We start from the raw sequence: 24,666 nt of genomic DNA, 5'->3' as shown, positions 1-24,666 counted from the left end.
ACACAATTTCAAAACAACACACAGGTAGAGGCACTCTCTTGCACTAATGCGTTCACTGGTGCCTTGCAGAGGCATACTCCTTCAGACCCGGTCTCATGGCAGAGACAGGCTGCTTTGTCTCAGGCTGAAACACACATCAGACCTAATTAACCCTTCCTGGGCAGCAAAGATCAAAAAGTAGATAACATTTCAAAGAGGTCTGAGGGAGTGTCTGTCAGGAAGAGAGTTGCAGAAACCCTGGGAGACACACCCATCCCCTCTTAGACCCTTATCATATCAATGAAACACTCCTAGCAGAGCCGATTTCACAGGTTTATCAGCAAGTCTTTGCGACGCCAGATTTTCCCCAGGACACACTCCAGCAAGGCAAGGAGCTGCACCTCTCCCTAGCAGGCATTCAGGCCTCAGGAAGTACTTCTCCCAGAGTATATGGGGACTCAGGGCTTTGTCAAAGGGGGGGGGGGGGGCTCAAGAGTCCATTGCTCTTTGTTATAGCCCCCCCCCCAGTCCTTCCATGAAGGTCTCCCAGGTGATCGAGTCTGGCCTAGGTTGCCCCCCCCCACCCCGCTGTGAGGGGTCCCACCCGTTATTGACTTCTGACCAAGCTCTGGGGACAGGGAGAGGAAACTGAGGCAGCGTTTGCTACTACAGACAAGCTTTGTCTCCTGCGGCTAGCATTCCAGAGGTTGTCTCTTGCCCTTAGCCCCAGGGGGTAGAGGTACAATTCCTAAAATCAGTCAGAGCGGTCGTCAATATCTCCCTATTCTTGTTTATAAAATTAAATCGAAATAGGCCTGTGAAATCTGCTATTTGCTATTCTCGAATGCAATTACAAGAAAACAACTTCCATATACATCATAGGGTACAAACAAGAATTAAAATAAGGCATTCCCGGGTTGTTATAACTCAAACTCCTAAATTAAGTCAGTTGAAAAATAATATAAACGCATGGGAAAGACAAAAGTAACAGGTCTGGTCACATTTCAATTTTGGGAAGAATTAGTACAGACTTCACAAAGTTAAAGATATACAGCAAGGGCTAGTATCTGAACTCAGGGTGAGACAGTTCAGCATGAAGAATCTGAAAAAACTCCTGCTTGGTTAAGCGTTAAATGTCCTGCAGCATTAATTTAGTCCCTTTAAGTTGGTAGGAAAAGTCTCTCTTAGGTGACCACTCCAGGGGTGTTGGTTGGAATTCCACACAGCTTGGAGAAATCTGGATCAGGAGAGTCTAATGTGTGGAGATGCGTCACCCGCTGGGGAAGTCTTTTCTGTGATATGGCTTCACTCTCATCACCTGCAGTTCTAAAGTTCATTCCGAAAAACAAACAGCATACCCTCTTCTCCAAGTTAAGAGTTAAAATGGCCAATAAAATTAAATTTGGGGTGGGGGAAGGCTCAAGACTCTCCCTTTTTGTTTGTTAAAGAGATTTTTTTAAAGTATGATGAGCCCGTTTTACAATTGCCAGATTAGTTAGATTGTAAGGTCTTTATTGGCAAATATCTTAGAACTAAAAATTCCTCACACCCCAAGACCCGCGCTTGGAAAACCAGCTTCAACGCTACCAGCCCCCCACCCCCCCCCAAATCTTACCTGTTGCTAGGAAACAGAGCTGGCGCTGCTGGTGCGGCCCTTCCAGCAGGGGGCCACTGCTCTGGTCAGTGTTCTCAAACTCTTTGGTAGTAGCGCGCCTGGCGGCAGCTGCTGTTGATGCACTGGAGTCCGGCCTGGGGCCCTGACTCCGCTTCTTTATTCTCAGCTCTGTGACCCTCCTCCTCCTCTCCCTCCCTCGCAGGTGTCTCGGACTCAACCCTGCGTGGCAGCGTGGCAGCGGGTCACCACCGGGGACACGCATCCCCGGGGCGTGGCACGGCGTGCGAGACTTGGCCTCAGCACAAGCCGCCCGGGCCGAGGGGGGGGCCGCGAGCGGCGCGAGGTGGAGGACACTCCCGGAGGCGGGGAGGCGGAGAAGACCGCGGCCTCCTGCCTGCCCTCGGGGAAACCTCCTCCTCCTCTGGGCCCCACAGCGCGACCAGCCCGGGGCGCACTGGGGACAGTCCGCCCTGCCCCTGGCCTCGCCGGCCCCCAGCCCCTGCCCGCCCACCCTGTCTCCAGGGCTAGGGAGGGGAGAGGGAGGGGATGGGAGAGCGGTTACGCCGTGGGAGGGGCAGCCCCGCCCTTTGGCAATCCCGATTGTCCGGGCGCTTGACCTGAGGAGATAGCCCCCACCGGGCTGCCACCTGGAAGGCGCTGGCGCTAGGAGCCCAGCCCCGCCTCTAGGTGGGGATCAGGGGGAAAGAGGAGGGAGCCTGAACCCTCTGGGGACTGCTCCGGGTGCACTTGCTTCTCCAATCAAAGAAATTCTTTTCTGAGTTTCAGGTTCACTTATACAGCTGAGAGGGCTCGGAGCGCTGGATATGAGCTTACCCCCCGAGCCCCAAGATTCAGTGCGGACACACAAAGGGCAGGGGCACATTCACTCACACTTTCACTCTCAAGCACTCTGTATTTAAACAGTCCCTCCCCCCTAATACCTGGTGGCTGGACTGGAACCAACCTAACCGGTGGTTGGACTCAGCATGAATCCGACCCAGATTTCTGATTTGAGGTGATCTGCCTCTCTCCGGTCTCGGGTCAGGTCCCTGGGGCTTTTACCGATTTGGCGCCTCTGGTCTCAGGTCAGGTCATAGTCCGAAACCCTCGCTTCCCATCTGGAGTGAGAGCCGGTGGCCGTGGGCCCCAATCGGGTGGGGCCTGAGAAATCTCAGGGTATGTGCGCACCCATTTCTCCAGTTGGAACTCCGGCCGCCACTTGCTTAACCAGGCGGCAGCAAGTTGACCCAAATTTGTGTAAGGTCGTTTCCCGGCCAATGCACCAAATGTTGCAGGAAAATGACACGACCAGACACCGAGGGATTTGTGGAATACGAGGTTTATTGACATGCACGGGCCCAAAGGAGTCAGTCTCCAAATTCTGAGCCCTGAATAAAGGGAAAGCAGCTGTTTTATAGAGTGGGGGGACAGAGCGAGGGGGAGGCCTGTCCTTCAGACCAAAGCAGGAGATAATTTACAGAAGCAGAAAGCAGAGCGCTTCACTATCTCTGGTACGTAGGCGATAAGCTAGAAGAAACAAGGTAAATCACTGGGCTGTTATACATTCGGGCTGTAAAAAAACAGTCCCCTAATTGCTGTGCTATATATATATATTTTTAAGATTTTATTTATTTATCTTTAGAGGGGAAGGGAAGGAGAGAGGGAGAGAAACATCAATGTATGGTTGCCTTTCGTGCGTCCCCTGCTGGGAACTGGCCTGCAGGGAACCTGCCTGCAACCCTGGCATGTGCCCTGACTGGGAATCGAACCGCGATTGTCTGGTTCGCAGGCCCGTGCTCAATCCACTGAGCTACACCAGCCAAGGCTGCTGGGCTATATTTTAAAATAGCTATCAATTTCCCCCAACAGTGGCTGTCTCTTTGTCCTTGAAGAAAACCTCAGTCGGGTAACCCAGTTCATACGGGGCAATTTCTCCCTGAAGAAGAAACCACAACATTGGACAATGTCAAATCCAGGGCCTGGGGGCTGGGGTGGTCTCATGGGCCATGCGAGAAAACTTATGAAATGGGAGTTTGGTGATTAACAGGGCTGCCATTCCAAACCAGGTGCTTCCAATTACTCAGCCTGCGCGCTCTTTTGGCTTTCTCTTCCCCTTTTGTAAAATGTGTATAATAAATCCTGCTTGTAAAGATTTTATTGTGAGATGCAAATGTAACAGGTGATGTGAAATTTCCCTGTTTTATCATGCACGGGCTAATTAGTTTGTATTAGTGTTTGTATGAGCCTCAATCCTCCTGGCCCGCCCCTAGCACCACCGCTTTATCCTCCATTAAAAAAAAAAGTACACCATCAATTCTAAGACATTTCACTTTATTTAAAAGAAGCCAATATACAGGATATAAAGGGCATGATATTTACAACAGTACAGTAAACAGGTTGGTTTCCTGGTAGGATCAGTAGTCTTTCAAATAGTATAACCGCCACCCCCCACCTTGATGCTAGACCCAGACAAACACCAACAGTGGGGTGGGATGGGACCACGAGACAGGGGGTCTCCCCGGACGGGATTGCAAATCACAGAGATGCTAAAATGTCCACAGAGGGATCTTGGGTGCCTTTGCCTCATTTCTTTGAGGGCTTGGCAGCAAGAAGAGTGAGGGATTTGCCCCAAGACTAACATATAGTCCACCCTGAGCCTGGAAATCACCCACCCATGGAAAACTCCCTGCAGAGAGAGCCCTCCTTCACCCACCTGGTCATCTCCAGACGCCCACTGTAGAAGAGTGCCCTTCTAGGACCAGAGCTTGGAGTCTCCAGGTAGAGGATGTAGGTCTGGGGGAGCCCCCAGTACCCCAATCCCTCATCCTGGGCCCTGAAGGAGCTCATAGACTGGCAGCCCAGGCAGTGGGCACACAGCCAGGACTGTGGGCGCCTCGTGGCACTTCCACTGTGGCACCGGCTGCCTAGCAGCCCCAAGGAAGCGGTGTGGTACCTGAACCCAGAGCCCTGTTGCCACCCACACTCTCCCAAACCCAGCTGATTTGGAAGTGGATCCTGGCATAGTTCGAGAAGCCAATCAGAGCCCACTCTCAAAGCAGCTTGTCCCCTGTCTAGGGCCCCCTCTCCCTCCCCCCCCACCTCAATTCTGAATTCCCCACTGGCCACCCACTCCCACAAGTGCCCTCCCCGCTAAGACTTCCAAAAACCCAGGAGCTGGGAGATCAAGATACAGGGAAATGGGGTGAGGTGGGGTCTATACTCTGCCGAAGCCGTTCATGGGGGTGGATGAGTAGGTGGTGAGGACAGGGGGACAGGGAGAGGGGTACCGATTATACAAAATGCAGCAGCAACATGCATCACGCCCACAGAAAAATGCTGGGCAACCACAACTGCCTACCCTAGATTAAAAAACCCTTCCTTTCATAAAAATAGATAAGAGTATCTTGCTTTATAAATAGACTACATTTAGCTTAAGTTACGCCCTGCCCGAAACCTCTCCCTCATCCCAGGCCAGAGTGGTCTGAGTCTCCCCAACTCGACTGAACTGCATCGACAGAGCCAAGTCTGAGACGGACTTGCCCTTCCGAGACCCCAAGACATATTGCCACAAGAAAACAAAACGCGTTCATGAAGAGTGTGTGTGTGTGTGTTTCACAACCAGGGAACCAAAATGAATTGCTCTCCCTGCCCCTCCCCAACCCTCTCTTTTTATAAAATCCCCAAAAATAGGAGAGTGTGAGAGAGGGCAGACCAGGAGAGTCCACCGAAGAACAGCCTAAAATACCAGCGTCAATGTGACCCTGGGCTGAACAATAGAAAACCAAAGTCAAGTATTTACAGCTTTACAAAAGACAGCCCAGTGCGTCCCGTCTGGACCTGGGGCTGCCTCAGAGAGCGTTGGGGTCTTTCTTGGCAAGCCATGGGCTCACGGCGAGGGGACAAGCAGGGCCCACTGGCCACTCACTCAAAAAAGAACTTGGTGGGGGAGGAGGGAACCAGGCCAAGACCCAGCACCCTGCCCAGGAAAGAGGCCGGGCGCACCCTTGCTGTTCCGCCTTCCTGCACCTACCTGCCCCAAATCTTTGCTCCCCAGGAGAACATAGTAGCTATCTCAACAACCAGCAGGAAGAAACTTCTCAGCCAGTGCCTATCTCTGGCTCCTGCTCTTCCCATAGTCCTTGGACAAATTCAGGGTCCCGTATCCCCAACATTGACGAAGGGGAAAGCAAAACTAATACCTCTGGACGCCAGTCACCATGGCGACCTTAGTCACCCTCAAACTACACTGTTGCCTTGCCTTACTGTCTTAATTCTAAAGATAGGTCTGTCGCCCTCCCACCCCCTCCAGGAACAACCCAGGGCCGGCTTCCACTGGACCACACCCTGCGATGCCTCCCACAGCCCTGCACAGTGGAGGCCTCGGGGGCAGCCATGGCTTGCCCTGCCCCTGGAAACGGAAAATCTTTTTAGCAGCTGAGGTCCAAGCCCACTGGCTCTGATAACCTTTGGTTAAAATAAAGCTAAACTAAAACAACAATAACAATGAACAGCAATACTAGTCAGGTGTGTCTGAACCCTGTAACCTTTAGAACAAGGGTCGGTACGGAGGTGGGGAGGGGCCGTCTCTCCCCTGGAACCGCCGACCCTCCCTGTACCTACCGAGGGACTGTGCGTGTGGCGAAGGAGAGGCGCCGGGCCCGGGAGCCTCTCGCCCTGACCGCCACAGGCAACGGTCCAGTGTTCCCCCAATGACAACAAAAAGGAAAAATTAGGAAAAAAGATAGAGGCTGCCAAGTGCTGATAAATAAAAATAACACACCCTCACTAACACACTCTTTCTCTCTCTCTTTACATATATATATATATTCTGTGAATATTATGTACAGTGATTTTAAGACTGCAAAACAGGTGCGGGAAATGGAGGAGAAAGAAGGTCCTTAAAGGTGGTTGGTACCCTGGGGAGGAAAGACCAGGGCGGTAACCTACCCAGAGGGAGAACCCAGCCTCTGCCTCTGGACAGAAGCAATGGGTGGTAAGGGGTTCTGGCCCTGGGGCACAGTGTGCTCCTTTGACCTCCAGGGGGAGCTGTTGGGCCAACAAAAGCAAAAATTGGAAATCAGACCCACAGGAGTGGGTGGGTACAAATTTTTTTTTTTTTTGGTAAAAAGCAAAACCTGGTCAGCTGGCTCCAAGCTGAGATCTGGCAGGTGGCCTTAACACAGCGCCCTTCAACAAAGGTCCACTCAGGTCTTGGGGAGGACTGGCTCAATTAACTCCCCAGCTGGTCAGTCAAGAGAAGGGGAGAAAGAAGCTCACATCTGTCCAGCAAGGGTGGTTCTCACTCAAGCGCCAACTCCCGCCACCTCCGCTCTGCCAGCAGCCCTCATCGCCCGCCCCTCGTCCCTGTCCGGTGCAGGCCAGTGGCCAAACAGTGGGCGACCGGGGCCCATGGAGAAGCGAGGTGGCGGCAGGTGGGCCCAACAGGGCCCCAGTGAGGAAGGGCCCGAGCAGGCCTGGCTCCCTTAAGACTTTCTCACAGAGAAGCTGAAGCCCTAGAATGCTGTATAGTTGGCTGGAGGGAGAGGGAAAACATCAAGTCACAGGGCAGTAAAAGGTCCTCCAAGCCCACAGAGGTCCCAAGAAAGCAAACAGGCAGCGGAAGACCTCGAGGGACCCAGGCCTCCTTATTGACCTTGACCAAACCCCTTCAGAGGCTGCGAGAGACGCCGCGCTAGCCTTGGCCTCCCTCCCAGCTCCAGGGGAAAAATCATGAGTCTGGGAGAGGGCCTGCCTTTCACAATGTATAAGGCAAGCTGCTTTTGTGTGTGTGTTGTGTTTTTTGCATAGTGGTTTCAACACAGTGAGGCTCTGCCTCCCCCACAGTGCCTTGTCCCTCCGCTTTGCCACTCTATCCAAAAAGCAAATAAAAATTTGTCCTCCCTCCCTCCTTCCATCTTTTCCCTTTCTGATAAGTGGAAAAAACCTTGAGAGGTCCCCACCCAGGGGAGTTTGCGGAGGCAAACAGCTCTGTCCTGGGCGGAGGCGGGCCACCGGAGGCCCAACTCGCCGAGTGCTGGCCAGCAGAGGAGAGGAGGGCAGAGGTCATGGCCAATCAGAGGAGCAGGTGGAAGGGTAGAAAACCACACTATACCCCTCGGGGGCCCCGCACCCCGCCCTCACCTTCAAGTTTTGTATAAAAACACCTGCTAGGAATAATTCTTTGGAGCTCAAAGTGGCTCAGCTTAAGGGAAAAGGCACGGTTAACACTGCATCATCTGGACAGAAGTCTGCATTTGTAACATGGAGAATAGAAATTGAGAGCACCATTCCTTGGGTACCGGGTGGATGGACAGGGGGCACTGGTTGATGGGTGGGAGGGAGGAAGGAAGCAGCGGTCCCTTGGGGCCTCCAGAGAGGGGAGGGCAGAGGAAGTCTGTGTGGTGAGGACTGGAGCCCCACTCCAGGAGCCTTCCTGGCTTCGTGGGGAAGGGGGCAGAGGCCCCATCACCGAGCCCACCAGGCACCGGGGACTCAGTCATCAGCTGACCATGGGCTCCACGTCTGCTTCCCGCTCAAACTCGTCCTGGGTCTCATCTGTGCTTCCTGAGTCGCTGCTGGCCACAGAGCTGGGGGACGGTGAATTCCTGGAAGGCACAAGAGAATGGGGGACAGTCAGAGGGTGGTGGGAGGACCCCGGAAGGGAATTAAGGAACAGGAAGGGCTAAGCAGCCAGCCACTCCTATAAAATCTAACCTCAGAGGGGGACCCTGCTTTCCTTAGAATCTGCTGAGCTCACAGTTGGACGTGGCTCTCAAGAGCTTGTGGGACCTCCTGTACCAGCCTCTAGTTGCTCTGGGGGCTGAAAGCCCCTTTGGGAGCAGAGACCATAGATCAAGTTTGCTTCTTACCCTCAAACCAGCCAACACAGGTCTGGCCACATAGTAGGTGCTCACTAAACACCAACAAACTCAGCATGAAAGGGAGGCTGTACTGGACAGTGGTTAATAGCACTGGGTTCAAATTTTGGCTCTGTCACTGATGAGCTGGGGGTGCCTCGGTCAAACTCCGTAATTCGCCTAAGCTTCCACTCCTCCGCCTGAACCATGGAGATATCGGACAGTGGTTTCTGGGGGATACAGTGAGCTAAAGGTAGGGCGGGCTGCGTCCAGGGGCCCACACATAGCTGCCCCTCCCTCTTTTACAGCCTGAGCCACAGCTGGCAGGAATATAGTCACGATAAGAGAGACAATTACAATGAACATTCATTTGTGCTTCGTGCCAAGAATTTTACGTGTATCGATCCTATTTTATTATCAGCGAGGCTGTCTCCCCAAGAGGCTGCGTGTTCCTCAAAGGCAGGGGCTCTGTCTGAGTTGTGTGTCCTCCAGCAAATACAAGGGGCCCGACCCACTTGGCCCTGGGTTGAAATGTGGGAAAGGATGTGAAATTGCCTCCTAAGGACAAATGGGAGACCCGTTGGTGATGGCAGAGAGGAGTGCCCTGCCTCTCCCCACTCCCCAGTTCAGCAGAAAGCGGGGTGTAAGCCTCATGGGGCCAGGGGCTGGGACTGCCGTGTTCACCACTGTACCCCTATGGCCTTGCACAGCGTAGGCTTCCAACAAGTAGCTGCTGAGTGAGTAAGTGGGGAGAGGGAGTTATGTGAGATTAGATAGGTAACTCATCTAGCACAGAGTAGGACAGTGACTACAACATGCATTGGGTAGATGGATGGATGGGTGGATGGATGGACAGACACAAGGGTGGGGCAGATTAAACGGGCCAGACTTGTAAGTTGCAGCCCCACAAAGAGCCCCCAAGAACCCAACTGCTGACCCCCCAGGGAGGGCAGGGCCAGGCACCTGTCTGCGGAGCCTTTGATGAGCCGGCGGCAGGTCTCCATCTGCACGTCCAGGCCCCGCTTCATGCTGCACATCTCCATGTACTCGTGCAGGTGGCGGTTCATGTCGCTCTTGGCCGTGGCCAGCTCCAGCTGAGAGGAACCAGTGTGGGACATGGGTGAGGCCAAGTCATCCTCAGAGCAAAACCCTCAGCAGTTCCCTCCGCACCACCCAAGTGGGGGTGCCATCACAGTCGCCCCTGGACACCGTGCCCTCGGGGCCCTCCGCAGCCTCTGCTCTCTGCCTACCGGTCAGTGGCATCTAGAACTGCTTCTGGTGAAAAGGGAATGGCTGCTTAGCAACCACGAGGGTGCCCCTCCCTGACGAGCCCCACCGGGTTCTGCCAGCCCCGCTCTGCCCGGCATCCCTGCACTCCTTCCTGTGGGCTCGATCAGAAAAGCCCTCGGGTCCCTCACACGTCTGCCCCTCTCCTCTACCAAGCGACACATCCCCGGGAATGGAGCTCTTCTTTCTCCGGCACAACGACGGCAATGACTCTCACCGAGAGACATGGCCAAGTGCACAGGCTCTTGGGCAGAGTGGGCCAGGCTTGAGGGCTGTTTGCTGGCTGGAGGCCTTGGGCGAGTCATTTGGTCTCTTTTAGCTTCACGTCCCCCTATGTCAAACAGGGTGCTCAGGACCCACTGCCCCGGGGCACCTGGGTACCTCCAGGTCCATACTAGGGTGTGGGGAGACCAGGGAGGGTATACTTGAAAATGGCTCACTCAGTGCCTAGCGTCACTTGATGTCACTCAAATGTCAGCTCTCCTTATCTTGGGATCACCGTCCCAACAGAATAACTTTAAAACAACCTTTCTGGGGCAGACGAGGATCACCACCCCCATTTTACAGATTAGGAAATGGAGGCCCTCAGAGGGGTGTGGCTTTCCTAGTGCCAGGCAGGGAACTGGCAGGCCTTCTGACTTCCGAGCCTGTGGCTGCCCCAGGCTGCCCGCCTCTGCCCATGTGGCCACCACGTAGCCACCAGGGGTCTCACCCATGTGACCTCGGTCAGCTGCACCGGGGGACTGCACAGCCCGAGCCCTCACCTCTATCTGGCCTATCGTTTCCTGGTACTCCTTGTCTCTCGTCTTGAAGAAGGATTCCGTCTCATGGATCAAGTTGCCCAAGTTCTCCTCTTGCTAGGGAAACAGAACAGAGGGGACAATTTAACTGGGCGGTGGGGGAGAATAGGGAGGAGGGGCCTGTGACAGGAGGTAGCGCCCACCCACCCCCAGTCCCCACGTCCGGGCCCTCGGGAAGCCAGGCCCAGGGCTCACCTCGCCCTGCAGGTCGATGGACGGGTTGCAGTTGGTGAAGTCCTCCCAGAGCAGGAGCGTGTCCTCGTTCTCTTCCCACGTCAGGCTGTCACAGTCGTCATCAAAGTCGAAAGTCTCTCGCCTGTGGGGGTGACACAGGAGAGCATGGCTGAACTGGGACCAGGAGGAGAGAGGGCCGGGGGCCCCGCCCCAGCGGGTCTGTTCCTGCAAGGCGGCCCTCCAGAAAGACAGAGTGGCGGCAGAAGGACAGGCCTTACCCATGGAGGGGAACTTTTCTGCATTATATACACTTTAAAATGCGTGTTTTTAAGGTGCCAGGCTTTAAAATCAACGGAGACGAAAGGCATTTTTCCTCCCAAGTCCAGTCCTGTGATTCACTGAGCAGCTCATTTCCTGAGCCCCACGTTTTTATGATTTATATAATCTCTGCAACTTGGGATGGTTGATAGTATTATTCCCGTTTTATGGAGGAGGAAACTGAGGCCCGAAGGAATTCGGTAAACTTTTAGAACAGTACTCTTGAAAGTCAGATCTGAGTTCAAAGCCTGAGTGACTTCAGGGCTGCCCTGGTCACTAGAACAGGAAGTAGGTAGGTGACAGGCAGCCCATTCAGGTTTGCCTGGGCCTGGGGGGCTTCTGGAGAAGCTCCCAGTGTGGTTACCCCTGCTGGGGCTGGGACACCTTAAACAATTATTCAGTCCAACACTCCTACTAGTCACAGGAGAAAGCTGATACCAACAGAGTTAAATCACTGGACCTGCTGAATCAGCGGAGACGGAAGTGGGTCCCAAGTGTCCGGATTCTCATGGCAGGGCTCTCCCCACTGCCTACACCCCCTCCTTCAACCCCCTCCTGGATTCTCCCAACCTTCCAAAGATGGTTCAGGCAGGGGCGGGGCCACTGGGCAGGGCCCAAGAAGAAAGAATTTCTAGTAAAAAGCTGCCTAGAACACCCCCTGGAGCCAGATTTGTCTCCAAAACACCAGAGCCTCTAGGTGGCTCTGTGAGACCAGAGAGCAGAGCTGGGGCCGGCGCTGCAGGGCCGAGAGCCCCGAGGCTGGACTGGCTTCTGACAAGTCCCCAGGGGCCACTAGCACCGCATCACATACTCAACTGCTGACTTCACTTCCTTCCCATCGTCTGGGATCTGAAGGAAACCCCAGGCTGAGGACCAGGAAGTGAAAAAAGACAGGAAGATGGACCAGAGAAAGGGCTGTGAAGAGGCGACCCCACCCCGCCACAGACCTGGAGGGCAGGGCGAAGGAGGGGGGCTGGCCACAGTACAGAGAAAGTAGCAAATTCCTCCCCTTCTCCTTGGCCCTGAGCCCAAGCAACTGATGTGGATCAAACCAAACAGCCCTGACTTGGGTGCATTATTCAAAGACTTCAGTGGAACTGGCCCAGGGCAGTCTCCGCTTGGGTCTCTGTGTTGTCAGCGGGAGGGGGCCAGGCCCCACCCAGGGTGGGGTCAGCAGGGAAGAGGGCGGAAAACTGCAAGCTCAGAGGGGAGACCAGAGGATTTTTTTAAAATGTAGGCAACTTCACCACCAGAACAATCTAGTTGTGTACACACAGCCTGGCCCATGGAGCCCCCCACTTGGCCCTTGGGCCTGCCCCTTTCAGCTCACCCATCCCGGGCAGCCTAATGATTTCCCGGTGACTTTATGAAAATGAGGACAATGATTTCTTCAGAGAAGCCTTTTCATTCAACCAAATGATCCCACCCTGGGTCTGTGGGGGCCTACAATCCTGCCTCCTCCAACGAAGCTGAGGAGTGCCCAGAGCAACATTCAGAAAACCAGCCAAGGGTTCCCCCAAAAAAGATGAGAATAGGAGATTTTGAGGGGTGATGTCAAAGAGGAATCAAGAGTCTGGGAGTCTCCCTGTCACCTTCAAATAGCAGTCCCCAAGACACAGCCCGACCTGGGCTCTGCTTCAGGGGAGCCGCATGTCCAGGGGAGTGTGGGGCAAGCGCAGCCCCTCCAGTTCCCAGTCCCGCCTTTCTTCCTGAGTGGCCCGGCTCGGCTGCAAAGGGGCCAGGGCAGGGAGGGTGCCGCAGAGAGGGCCGAGGCACACCTCTCACAAGCATGAAGACAAGTAGCTGGGGACAAAGCACTGGACTGACAGTGGGGGTCAGAGTCCATCCCAGCCTCAGTTTCCGCATCGGTACAGGAAGGGGATGGGCAGAATGATGTTTGCAGTCTGTAAGGCCAAGCCAGCCCCAGAGCTTTACAGGAAGTCTTAGGAGAGTCCCATGCTCCTAATTTTTGAAACAACTCTGACGCCAGAGGCACGTGCTAAGAGGAGGGGGCCCTCTGGGGGGGGGGCACATCTGGGAGGTTCGGTGCTAGCCATCTGAGCCAAGATGGCAAACCCACCCCTGCTGTTAGAAACCTGGGACCTCAGGGGAGAGAGACATCAGGTCAGAGAGCTCACTCAGCCTGGGACTCTGATGCCGGGAGTGGGCGGTGAGTTGGGTGAGGGGGCTGGAGCTCTGGGGAAAAGCTGAGTTCTCAGGGCTTGGGTGTCCAACTGCACCTCCAGAGAGAGAGGGCAGGGGCTGGTCATGGGAGCAGGGGGAGAAGTGACCCCAGAGACCCAGCCCCAGCCCTGCTCTTTGACTCCAGGCCCTTAGACAAGTCACCCAACACCCAAAGTGGCACCTCTCCTCCTCCCCTCCCCCACTTTAGGGTACCACATGGATTAGAGTGAAAGCTGGACCAGGGTCGAGAACACGGACCTGGAGAGGCCGAGGCCACAGAGCATCCCTGCCCCAGATGACTCTACGCAGTGAGCTTCAGGTAAACCAGCTCTCCGCAGGGGTGGAGAGCGCAGTCCTGATGACAGGCATTTGCTCATTTTCCAACCTGGCAAACTTCAAGCTGCTAACGTGCCATCACTGAAGCTGGAGCAGGCAGATACGCGCCATCAGCTTCCATGAGTTGCTACAAGCTGGCTCCAACCCACCACCAACCATGCCCAGCCCACATTCTGCCGCCTTCAGCCCGGGCAGCATCGTAGTGAGAGAACCGCAGGCAGACGGGCTTGGCTCTGAAGCCGGCTCTGCTGCGTATTAGCAGAGTCATCTGGGCCACGCTGCTTCTGCTGAGTCTCAGTGTCCTCATCTACAAAAGGGGAGTGATGACCCTACCTCCTAGAGTGGGTTGTCTGGAGTCTGTAAAGTCACATTTGTAAAGCGTCCTGCAGACGGGGGATGCGTGGCCAGCGTGATGGGCCCGGTGTGCGGCTCAGCTCGGCCATCCCACCCCAGGAAAACCTAACGGGAGTGGGTCTCAGCCTCGGACAAGGCCCTCACCCAAATGCGACCACCACTACCCACCTTTGGGTCCTTCCTGAAAATGGGGAGCTCCCCAACGTATAAATGTCACAAATGAATGCAAACTTGTTCCTTATGCTGGTCCAACAAAACACACCTGCAGGCGACTTTCAGCCCAGGCCCCAGATATCTGGGGGAGCAGAGAGGGGCTCGCAGCTGGGACTACGGGGACATTCAGAACACTCACAGCTGGTTAAACATGCGTTTCATCTCGTCGGTGATGTTCATGGAGCCGACCTCCTCATCTGAGAACCGGTTCACCTCCCCGTCCTGCTCCGAGATGTCATCGTCTGAAGTCACCTTACGCTCCTTTTTTTTGGGAACCACCTGAGCCGGAAAGGAAGAGAGCAAGGTGACCAGGAGGCTCTGCCGGGATGGAGGGGCGGGGCAGGCTGGGAAAGGAGCGAGCATCCCACGGGGCAGATGGAGTGTGGCTGGGGCCAGCCACGCCGGGAGAGATGCACAGGTCCTCTACGAAGCAGGCAGCGTTAGCAGGAAGCGTGAGGCAGGGAGACGTGCGGGACGGAGGACACACACAGCCTGGACCCCCCCTGCCCTGCTGGTTGGGCCGGCTCAGCTCACCCCTTCACCAGAGAAGCCAGAGGGCCAGAGAAGCCCTCAAGGAGGCGCAGGTGGCTCCGTGCCACCCGGAGGCCCCCTGCTCCCACGCAAAGGCAGCAGGTGGCGGCCCCAGGCTCACCATGCCCCCTCCGCTCCAAGCAGACAAGACGCGAGCGAACCAAACAGAGGCTGAAATGGGCCCCCCTGCTTTCCAGCAGAGGGTCAGCGAGAAGGCCCAGAGGTGCACAGAGGGCCCAGGGAAGCCCAGAGCTCCCCTGGTGATATCCAAACACACACTTAAAGCAACAACACACCATATTGCCCTGCGCTCAAGCAACAGCCAAACCACAACCCAGACTCAAGAAGCAGCCTTCAGAAAATGGTGCGTGCCCTTTGGGCAGCTAGCTGGACTGGCCCCCACACCTTCCCCGGAGGACAGCTGCCAGCGAACCCATCACCTCTTCTGGGGACACACACACTTGCTCGCTGAGGGGGCGGGGCGGAGGCTGAGCGCCTCTTCAGCGGGAATGAAAGACAGTCCGAGGCCAACAGCTCGTGCCTGGAATTCTGTGGCTCATCGGCCAGGGCTCAGGGCCGCTCACCAGTGCACCCACAGCCTGGCCAGGGCTCCTCAACGGCACCCGGTTCTGGCACCCCCGAGGAAGAGGCCAGAAGCCGGACAGTGAACCCAGCGTGGGCAGGTGGACAAAGCCCTGCAGGGTCAGGAGACCTGAGCTCTAGTCCCTGGCCTGCCATTTCCTTCCTGGAGCCTGCCGTGTCCCCCACCAGGTGAGCGGTCTCCTCAGCCACAGGATGAGGCCGTCGGCCTTGATGATGGAGTCGGACCAGCCTGGGAGTCTAGAGTCCCTGATTCTATGTTCTCCTGGGGAGGCCACGCTAACTCTGGGGAAGGGCGTGGGTGGGGTGTGAGGGGGACAGGTTGGCCAGGCGAGGGCAGAGGCCGGGGCTCTCTGGGAGGGTTGCAGTGCCAGGTGGGAGTGGCGGCCCTAGTCACCTGGAAGATCTTGGACACGTCTTCCGAGTTCCGCTGCTGTGCGACATCGCACAGCTTGGCCGTGATATCGATTCGGCGGCAGATGTCCATGTCCACCTTCATGGCCTTTTCTTGTATCTTTGTGTCCAGGTCTGTCATGGGCTGCAGGGAGGACAGCAGGGGTTACGTGAGCGAGGGATGGAGCAAGCATGGGGTGGGGGATTGCTCCCCGGCCCCTGCTGGACAGAGAGGGTGGGAGACCCTAGGTGTTGAGTGGGAGGCCCCGGAGTCCAAGAGGGGCCTTGAGCTTGTCCTGGGTGTGAAGGGCTGGGCCAGCGCTGCTCGGCTGGGGCTGGGGGTGGAGGGGCCGTGGGAGCCGAAGGCTCTGGCGCCGAGTGGACAATGTGAGACCGTGTGCGCTGGTCTCCCTGGGGCTGGAAAGCATCCTCTCAGCAGACACAGTGTCAGTGTGTATTTTGTTAGAGCAAAGGAAAAACAAAGGCAGCTCCCACCGGTGAAAGACTTCCCTTCTTCTCCTCCCAGCGCGCCCCACCTGTCCCCCACCCGGAGGCGCCTGTCAAGGCAGCTGTCTCTCTCTTCAAGATCCTTCCCATGGCTCACAGCACAGGTCTGCCCAGGACAGGGGGCTCCCCCTGGACCCTGGTGAGGATGAGCCAAATGGTCTCCACCTGGAGCCCCGGGGGGGCTTCTCCAGCCACACCCAGCTTCGTGCCCCGCAGGACCAGAAGCCACGCCAGGCTGGGCCTCCCTTGGTCGGGCTCCTTCTCCTTTCTGGAGTGTCTCTCCCTACACAATGCCCGCTGCTTGAATGTGGCAGGAAACCCGGGTCCCCAGCAGGAAGGAGGCCTTGGCTGCCAACAGCTCCCCTCACCCACAGTTACCCAGAAGGGCTCTGATCACCATCCAAAGGACACATACACTGGCCTCTCTGACTTTACAAAGCAACTCTGCGGAAGGCCACCAGCCTAGGCGGCCTCTCAGGCTGCCCAGAGCCTCCCTCAACCCGTGCCCAGACACCGAGGCCCACGGCCACCACCCGCCGCATCACGGCGAGCTGGGGAGGAGCCGGAGCCGACACACACAGACCCTCAGAGGAGCCCGAGCAGGGCGGGATGGGTTAAGCAGCAGATTAATGCATCTCTACTCAGACCAAGGGAAGCGGGAGTGGGAGGGGGCGGGAGGAGGGCGCCTGGTCTCCGATGCATCGGTCATCCTCACGGTCAAACGCAGCCAGCCAGGACTCTAACTAGAAGCCGAGCTCTGGAGCCTCGGAGTGAATGAAGCATTTTGCATGATAGGAGTGAGGGGAGGTCACGACACCAGGGGGCGGCGGCGGCCAGTGGCACTTACATCACTCATGAGCCCCTTAAACACCACCAGCTCGGCCTTCAGCCTCTCGATTGTCTCGTTCATCTCCTCCTGGATGGCTTCTGCCTCCTGCGCTGCCTGTGGGGGCAGAGACCAGGAGGGTTTAGCGGGCTGGGCACCTGAGGGGGCAGGAGGAGCTGGACCCTGGGCCCAACTAGGCCGGGGGCCTGATGGCTGGGGAAGGGGTGTGCTGAGGACCTCACCTAGCCTGGCTTCCCGCCCCTCAGCTTAAAACACTTCTCAAAGGACTATTAACAGCGTGGAAACACCCGTGGCAGATAGAGAGAAAGCAGGTGACTGCAACAAGTGGTCCCAATAGGTTAAAATACTGGGTCAGTTTGTGGGAAATATTTGCAAATATTTGACCAAGCCTGCTTCTCCAAAACGGCAAGGCCAGGTGTGTCAACCTACCCAAACGTACACACCCAGAGTATGTGTGTGTTTGCACGGAAAAGACAGGAAGGGCGCACACCAGTACATCAAAAGCGGAGGGGCCAAACTGGAGAGAAGTTATATTTGACTCTCTAAGCTTTTCTCTACTTTCCAAATATTTGAGCATGAACACGTTATGTTTGTAAAATAAAAAGCACTTTTGTTATAAAAATGGGGGATGTTCATCCCCTCTCTTCTACGTACTGATATTTTAATCTGTCTCTAGCTTTCTCAGAAGATAAATGTTTTAAATATCAGAAAGCGACTTTAAAAATATTTGAAAAAGTGTTCCATGCCTTCTCGTGGGGGTCACTATCCGTGCACCCATTTGACTGAGAGGAAAAGAGAGGCCAGGAAGGGGAAGCTTGTAGCCTGGGGTACTCAGCAAGCAGATGAGTGCAGGGCCCAGAGCACAGAGCTACTGGGTTAGAATATCGAGGGAGGGCCTCTGGGCCACCATGGAGAGCCCACTAGGGCTCAGAGCCCACCCAGTGATATGCCAGCAGCCTCTCCAAGGCACTCGGCACCTAGTCAGGTGCTGCAAGCTGGAGGAGAGGCGCTGAGACACCATCCAGTCCAAGCCTCAGGTGGGGAGAAGAGGCAGGAGAGGGGAGTCACTAGCCCAAGGTCACCCCTCGAGCCGGGAGAGCACCAGAACTGGGACTCAGGCTTCCCAACTCTTGCGCCTGCACTTTTCTGCAACACTGCGCTGCAGCAGGGGATGCAGAGGAGGCCTCTTGGCTCCATCGAGGAGACCGAGGCAGCAGGAGAGAATGCAGAGTAGGGGCTGTGCCCTCTGGAGACCGTGTCCCCGGCCACATGGTCCTCCCGACAGCCTCCCCTGATCAGGACCTCTGAGCATTCTCACCTCCTTTAGCGTGTCCACCATGGTCTGCAGGTTCATGTTCTTGGCAAGCTCCTCCTCCCATCTGTAAGAGCCAAGAAGGACAGGTGGTCAGAGGGGGCCTCCCATGCCAGTCCTCAGACACAGGACAGGCAGCTGCCCTGGGCTGGGCAAGGAAGGCACAGCAAGCAGTGCATCCATCCCGCATGCCCTCCAGGAGCTCCCAGTCTAGGCGTGGTGAAGGTGGGGCAGGGACAGCCAGGTGGACACACGGCCCTAATTCCAGGAGGCACTGCTGAGCGACGTGCTCCCGGCATGAGCACGGCGCCATGGGAAGATGAGGGTGGGAGAGATCGCCACTCCGCCTCCAAGCAAACTGTATAGTGCTGCACAGATGCCACTGCTCCTGCTGTCGCTGCAAGACGCAGTTTCGAGGCCGGCCCTCTGAGCCAGGCTGCAGCCAGCACCACACTCAGGCCGTTCTTTGCACCCGCAAGGAACACACTTTCACTGCACTAATGATTGCACTCTCAGTCTGTGGTCCTGCAGCCTGCCCTACCCAGCAAAGACAGCTCCTACATATCTATTAGCATCCCTATCTTACAGGCAAGGACCTGGAGGCTCAGAGAGGTTAAACGTCCTGCCCTAAGACACACAGCTAGTGAGTAGGGCTGGACTTCATATCCAAGTCTGCCTTGTTACATTAAAACAAAAATGTAATATTTGTTTTATTATGTTTAATAATATAATAAATATATTTATTCAGCACTTATTTCATGCTGGGCCCTGTTCCAGGGGCTCTACGTGTGTTATCCATGCGTGCACACGCTGGCTGAGGCAGAACGGGAGGTAATGGGAAGAGAAGACCCGCCGGGGCTAACGGTACCCCCAGCAACCGCTGGAGGCTGGATGAGATGATCATATCATCACCGTAACAATTCCAGCTCACCTTAACTGAGTGTTTACTTTGTGCTCGGAACCCATCTACGTGACCTAATTTGATCCTCAGAACGACCCTCCAGCACAGGTGCCTCCATCAGCCCCAGGTTACAGGTGAAGAAAGGGAGGTACAGGCAGGGGCCCAAGGTCAGGGTGAGGACAGGTGGGGCCGGGACTCCAACCTGGGGCCAGAGACTCCAGATTGAGTGGCTGCCACCCTGCTGGGCTCCTCGTGGACAGGGCCCCATCCGAGACTGAACCGGCTCCACACCCAGGCCCCTCCCCCTCCACAGAGGAAGCTGGGGCAGGTTCCTTCCCCCTCTCCATCCTGGGACAGACAGACAGACGAGCTTCTCGCCTTCCTCACCCCACTGCTGCCTCCCTACAAGGCCTCAGAGCAGGCAGGTCTGGAGGCCTTTTAGGATGCTGTCCGGGCCAGCTAAAAATAGGCCAGAGGGGAGGAATGGATAAAGAGTGGGTTACGTCACCAGCTTTTGGAAACAAGAAAACAGATACTGTTTGCACACACAGAGGAAAATTCCTCCACTCTCCCACACAAGAAGAGACGGGCCTGGCCAGGGCTCCCGGATGGCTTGTGTGCGCACATACACACACACACACACACACTCGCCTCTCTCCTGTTCCCTTTACCAGCCCCCACCCAACACTGGCAGCAAGCCTCGATCTGCGGTGGGCCACAGGGTCCCAAACCTAGAGGGCAGTGGGGCTGGGTGGGGGCTCCTGCCAGGGATGAAGGACACAGAGAGAGCTACGGAGGGTCCAACGCAGGCTGGACAACTCACTGAATACACTCACTGTACAAACAGGGAAACCAAGGCCCACAGTGTGCCAGGAATCTGCAAGGTCCCCTGGTATGGCAAAGGCCAGGCCAGGAGGTCATTCCTGGGCCCAATGTGGGGGACAGAAATCCTAGGTGGGGGACATTCACAAGCTACCCTCGCCTCCACCCAGCAGCAGGGGGCATCCAGGACTTCCCTCAAGAGAGGCCAATGCCAGAACACAGGTCCCACGGGGAGTCATCTCTCCTGGCCACGCTGCTCTGAGTAGGGGCGGAGAACTTGATTCCAAGTCCACTAAGCGAAGGGGTGTGAGAAAGGGCCTGGCCTCACCACTGCTTTCACAGAAGGGGGCAGCGAGGGATGAGGACTCGGGCGGCCAGGGGCATCTCAGCCATCACCCCCCTCCCACCCCCCGACACACACCCATTCCCCAGGCTCCTAAAGATGAGGCCCAGCCCCCTCTCACTTGTCATTTCAGCAACCTCCTCAGGAGGAAGGCGGGGCAGGAGTCAACAGACCCATTGTACAGATGGGGAAAATAAGTCCCAGAGAAGGAGAACAACTTTCCCCAAGTCAACCAAGAGCAAGAACCCAAGCTGCGTCTTTGGATCTCCAGACACGTCCGCAGCTGTAGGAGCAGCTCACTGACCAGTGAGCACGCCCGGGTGCCACGCACGCCCTGGGCTCAGTGCCTTGTACACACATCTCATCAGCTTCCACATGGACTATTAACCCTCACGGGTAAAGAATTTTCCCCCAAAGGCTTTTGCAGAGGAGAGAGCTGAGGTTCAGAGAGGTGAGGTAACTGGTCTAAGGTTACGCAGCTAGTAAGCAGGGCTGGGGCTGAAGCCAGGCCGCTGGTAAAACTGCGACAAGCATGGGGATCACCCCGGAATCCTGCTCGGATGCAGCCCTGGATCCTGCAGGGCCGGGGTGGGGCGGACACGCTGCATTTCTAAGGAGCTGCCCTGCAGATGGCACTCTGAGTGGCCCCATACCTCGCTAGCGATTCTAAGCTGCACCCTAGCAGATGAGCTTGCACAAATGATTTCTTGGGCCTTTTGTGTCCAAGGCTGAGCTGGGTGGGCAGCCGGCACTCCTGGTCCCAGAAGGCAGAACACTGACCCCAGCATGTAGATAGCAGCTGGCCTGGCAGACTGAGTCCGCTGCCCGCGCTGACGTACCTCCCAACGGCGTGGGGAGGCCTGGCTCTGCCGACTCCAGTGTTGACTGTGCAGAAAAGCTTTGCCCTTCAGCTGCACCGGCTGGCAGGGTGAGAGGATGACGACGGTGAAGTGCTTCTTAAGTTGCCCCAGACACCCCACATTCACTGCGACTCAGCCCAGGAGGAGGGAGCTCGCAGCTCCATGGAGAACTGGTCCGCCAAGTTGTGGGCTATGAAATTTCAACACCTGCTTCCCAGGCACTGCGCCCTCCCCGGACCTGGGTCAGCCCCCAGGAGTACGTTTTTGGCGGGACGGCTGTTTCAGGCAGAGGGATGGCGAGAGCAAAGAGGGGCAGCGGGAAAGACAGGGAGGAGCCGGCGGACACTAAGAAGGGGACACGCCTACTCTGGGTCAGGGGCTGGTGGTTGTCATGTCCTTTAAAGTTCACTGACCCCACCACACAGCAGAGGGGGTCACACAGAAGAACCCCTCCCTATTGTACGGGGAGGAAAATGAAGGCCCAGGGCACAGAGACAGCTCAAGCCAGGGCCAAGGCTGTCCGAATCTCTTAAGAGCCGCCTCTGCCCACCCCAAGCCAACAGCTGTAAAACTTCCAAATTCTTCAAGTGTCCCATAAGAGAAAGGAGAGGGGGGCACACTTATTGGTCACCTTCTGGGTTGTGTTCACCATGTTAGGCATTCATACACACGTAAAATCCATCACTTAACCCTGCCACTAAGAACTGATCCCACTCGGCAAATGAGAAAACAGAGGCTCCAAAGCACCTCAATTTCCCTGTCCCTCCCTCCCTCACAGGCTTCTGGAATCTTACGCATTCACCCAGGCTAGTCTCAAACGCCACCCCCTCTCTGAGCCCCTGAAGCCACTTCCATGAGTCTCCCCCTGCCCCCAGCTCCAAGCCCCTGCTCGAGGCAGCTGGACCTTGAAACCCCACCCTCCCCAGGTGGCTTGACAGAGATATCTCACCACGCACGGCTCTCACCCCACATACCAGCCACCGTGCCAGAGACAGCGATGGACCACCCTCCACCTTCCCCACCTCCAAAGGGTGCTCAGGCCCTGGCCCCAGGTCTGCTGTGCCCAGATCCTTTCCCTCTCCACCCCGCCTGTGGGCAAACGCCCTACAAGTCTCGTGTGTGCCAGGTCCTCAAATCACTCAGTGCACGATGCTGAGAGTGGCCTCCGAAACAGGCCTGGTAGAGAACCACGGCGAGGAGGGTGATGATAATACCAACGGCGCATCTGACATGGTCTGAGTGCTTCCGATGTGCCGGGCACCGTTCCGAGGGGCTGCACGTGCATAACCTCATTTCAATGGGTCGCACAGTAACCTTAAGGTACATCCGTGTCACTGACGAAGCTCAAGTCCAAAACCACTAGCCAAGATCTCACAGCCAGGAAGGCAGGGCCGTTTCTAATTTACAGGAGAAAACTGATACTCAAAGAATCTCCCGAAGGCTGAAGGGCACCAGGGTTCACCTCGTCCAAACCCCTGAGTGTACAGATAAGGACACCGAGGCCCAGGGTCACGCAGGGAGTGGGAGGCAGGGTGCTCTCTGCCCACGGCCTCAGCCAGAGTTCCGGAGGAGGGAGGAGCAGGAGGGCAGGGAGAATGGGCCCCGGCTCTGCCTCCCCCAGCATCTGCCTGCGCTTCTCGGTGAGAGGGATTGCGGCCCACCACCTCCCAGGGACACTCCAGGAAAACCCTTCCGCCCCCACACTCCCTGAATGTGAAATCAGGTTCCCAGGGAGGAAGGGCCTTCCCAGAAGGGCTGGGAACAACAGCCTTCCCAGAAACCCCTGGGGTGCCACTGGGGTGTGATCCACACATGGGAGCAGGGGTAGGTGCTGGACAAGGGCAAGGGCAGGGCGGGAGGGCCTCCGGACCAACGCAAGGACAAGCAGGGGCTCGGACCACGGGGCCCACGAATCTGGAATGTGGATGTGTGGGCCGGTGGCACAGGGAAGCCCTCCAGCACCCATCTCAGGGGGTCTCAGGCACCCTGTGTCCTGGCCTGTTGGCACATAGAGGAGACAGGGGTGGGATGCCTGTTCTAGGGTGGGAAAGAGGCACAGAGGAGGGGCGCCGTCAAATAAGCCATTAGAGGAGAGGGGTCTGAAGCCGGGGTCCGGCCCTTGCACCAGTCCAGAGAGCTGCTGGGAATCACTGTCCCTGTGGTCACTGCTGGACGTCCTCCCTGCACCTACAACCCCCCTGCACTCGGCGAGGAGTCACACTGTTGCTGCACGAATTTGCTGAATGAATGAATGAATCTCAATTGCAACCACTTCTCAGCCCTCCCGCCCACCCCCTCCCCATCCAAGGCCCTCCCTGCCTGGAAGGATCATCTTCTGCCTGCACCCCCCACCCCCAGCCTGGGGGCTTCCAGGAGCCCAGCTCCCAGCACCAGCTCTCTGCTCAGCTCCGTCTGTTCGTCCACTTGGCTGGCTCCGGAGCCTCTCCAGGGAGAGGCCAGGCCAGGCCAGGGGGAGAGACAGCCAGGGCAGGAAGCAGGCAGGGGGAGAAAGCTTCCCTCTCCCACTTCCCACAGCCCTCCGGCTGGGGAGGGGATGCAGGGATGCCAGACAATGAGGGCAGGGAGGGGAAATGACTCCCCAACGCCACTGCCGCTGAGCTCTGTGGCCTGAGCAACCATCTTAGCAGAAGGAGCACACGTGTGAGGCCAGTGGCCAGGGGGAGGGGCAGCACCCACCCCCAGCCAGATGTGGTCTCCAGGCTTTCCCCAGGAGCCACCGCTGGGTCACGTGGTGGACGAGAAGTCTCAGCCCGCGGCTGCAGGGAGGGGACGGGCAGCTTCAAAGTCAGCCCCGACTCCCAACACTAGGCCAGTGTCCCGCCTCCCCCATCGGCCCGAGATGACACACAGCCTCACAGGAAAGGGGCTGACAAAGCCTGCTTACTGTGGGGAGGGAAGCCAAGCTGAAGTCACTGGCAGAGAGACTGACTCACAGATTTTTCACTTCCTCTGTGATCAGAGAAAGAGGCTCTGGGGCTCCGGCTCCAGAGGAAAGTGGAGGCCACTCCAGCAAAAGGATTCAGGTTGCAGGGACAGCCTTGGGGCTTCTGGGGAGAAAGTCCTGGAGATTCCTGGCCAGCAAGACGCTGGGTTCATCTAACCACTTCCCAGCTGTGTGAGCTTGGGCAAGTCAGTTACCCTCTCTGAGCCTCAGTCCTCATCTGTGAGATGGGAAGCTAACGGGGGCGGTGGTGAGAACCCCATGGGGTGGGAGGTATGGGCGCAAACACCCAGCCCCGCCCCAGCACACGGCAGACAGAATGCTCGGCGGCTCACTTTGAACTGCAGAATGGCACGCTGGCTCCAGCAGCCAGACCTCAGAGAGCTGGGAGGCCAGGGCAGGAACGGTCCACACCTTTCTGAGAAAGGTGAGGGCGGCACGCCCAGGCCGGCTCAGGTGATGGGAAGGAAG

At 56.7% G+C, this 24,666-nt stretch overlaps 1 protein-coding gene across 2 annotated transcripts in view; it reads right to left on the bottom strand.

The window, feature by feature from the left end:
• Positions 1-3,914: 3,914 nt before the first annotated feature.
• IFFO2 (intermediate filament family orphan 2) overlaps positions 3,915-24,666 on the bottom strand; it is a 45,179-nt gene continuing 24,427 nt past the window's right edge. The window contains exons 2-9 of one of the 2 annotated variants that reach the window (XM_037140069.2): positions 18,314-18,374; positions 16,996-17,091; positions 15,646-15,786; positions 14,257-14,396; positions 10,734-10,854; positions 10,503-10,595; positions 9,415-9,545; positions 3,915-8,199 (exon numbers count right to left, since the gene is read on the bottom strand). In XM_037140069.2, coding sequence (XP_036995964.1) covers positions 8,094-8,199; positions 9,415-9,545; positions 10,503-10,595; positions 10,734-10,854; positions 14,257-14,396; positions 15,646-15,786; positions 16,996-17,091; positions 18,314-18,374 — 889 coding nt within the window. In that variant the 3' untranslated portion in view covers positions 3,915-8,093. The remainder of the gene's footprint in view (positions 8,200-9,414; positions 9,546-10,502; positions 10,596-10,733; positions 10,855-14,256; positions 14,397-15,645; positions 15,787-16,995; positions 17,092-18,313; positions 18,375-24,666) is intronic. The other variant, XM_037140070.2, reaches the window with a different exon arrangement.

Source organism: Artibeus jamaicensis, unplaced genomic scaffold, assembly GCF_021234435.1.
Source record: "Artibeus jamaicensis isolate MK-2021 breed Jamaican fruit bat unplaced genomic scaffold, CSHL_Jam_final scaffold_847, whole genome shotgun sequence".
Taxonomy (NCBI): domain Eukaryota; kingdom Metazoa; phylum Chordata; class Mammalia; order Chiroptera; family Phyllostomidae; genus Artibeus; species Artibeus jamaicensis.
This window is presented reverse-complemented; position numbering and strand designations above follow the sequence as displayed.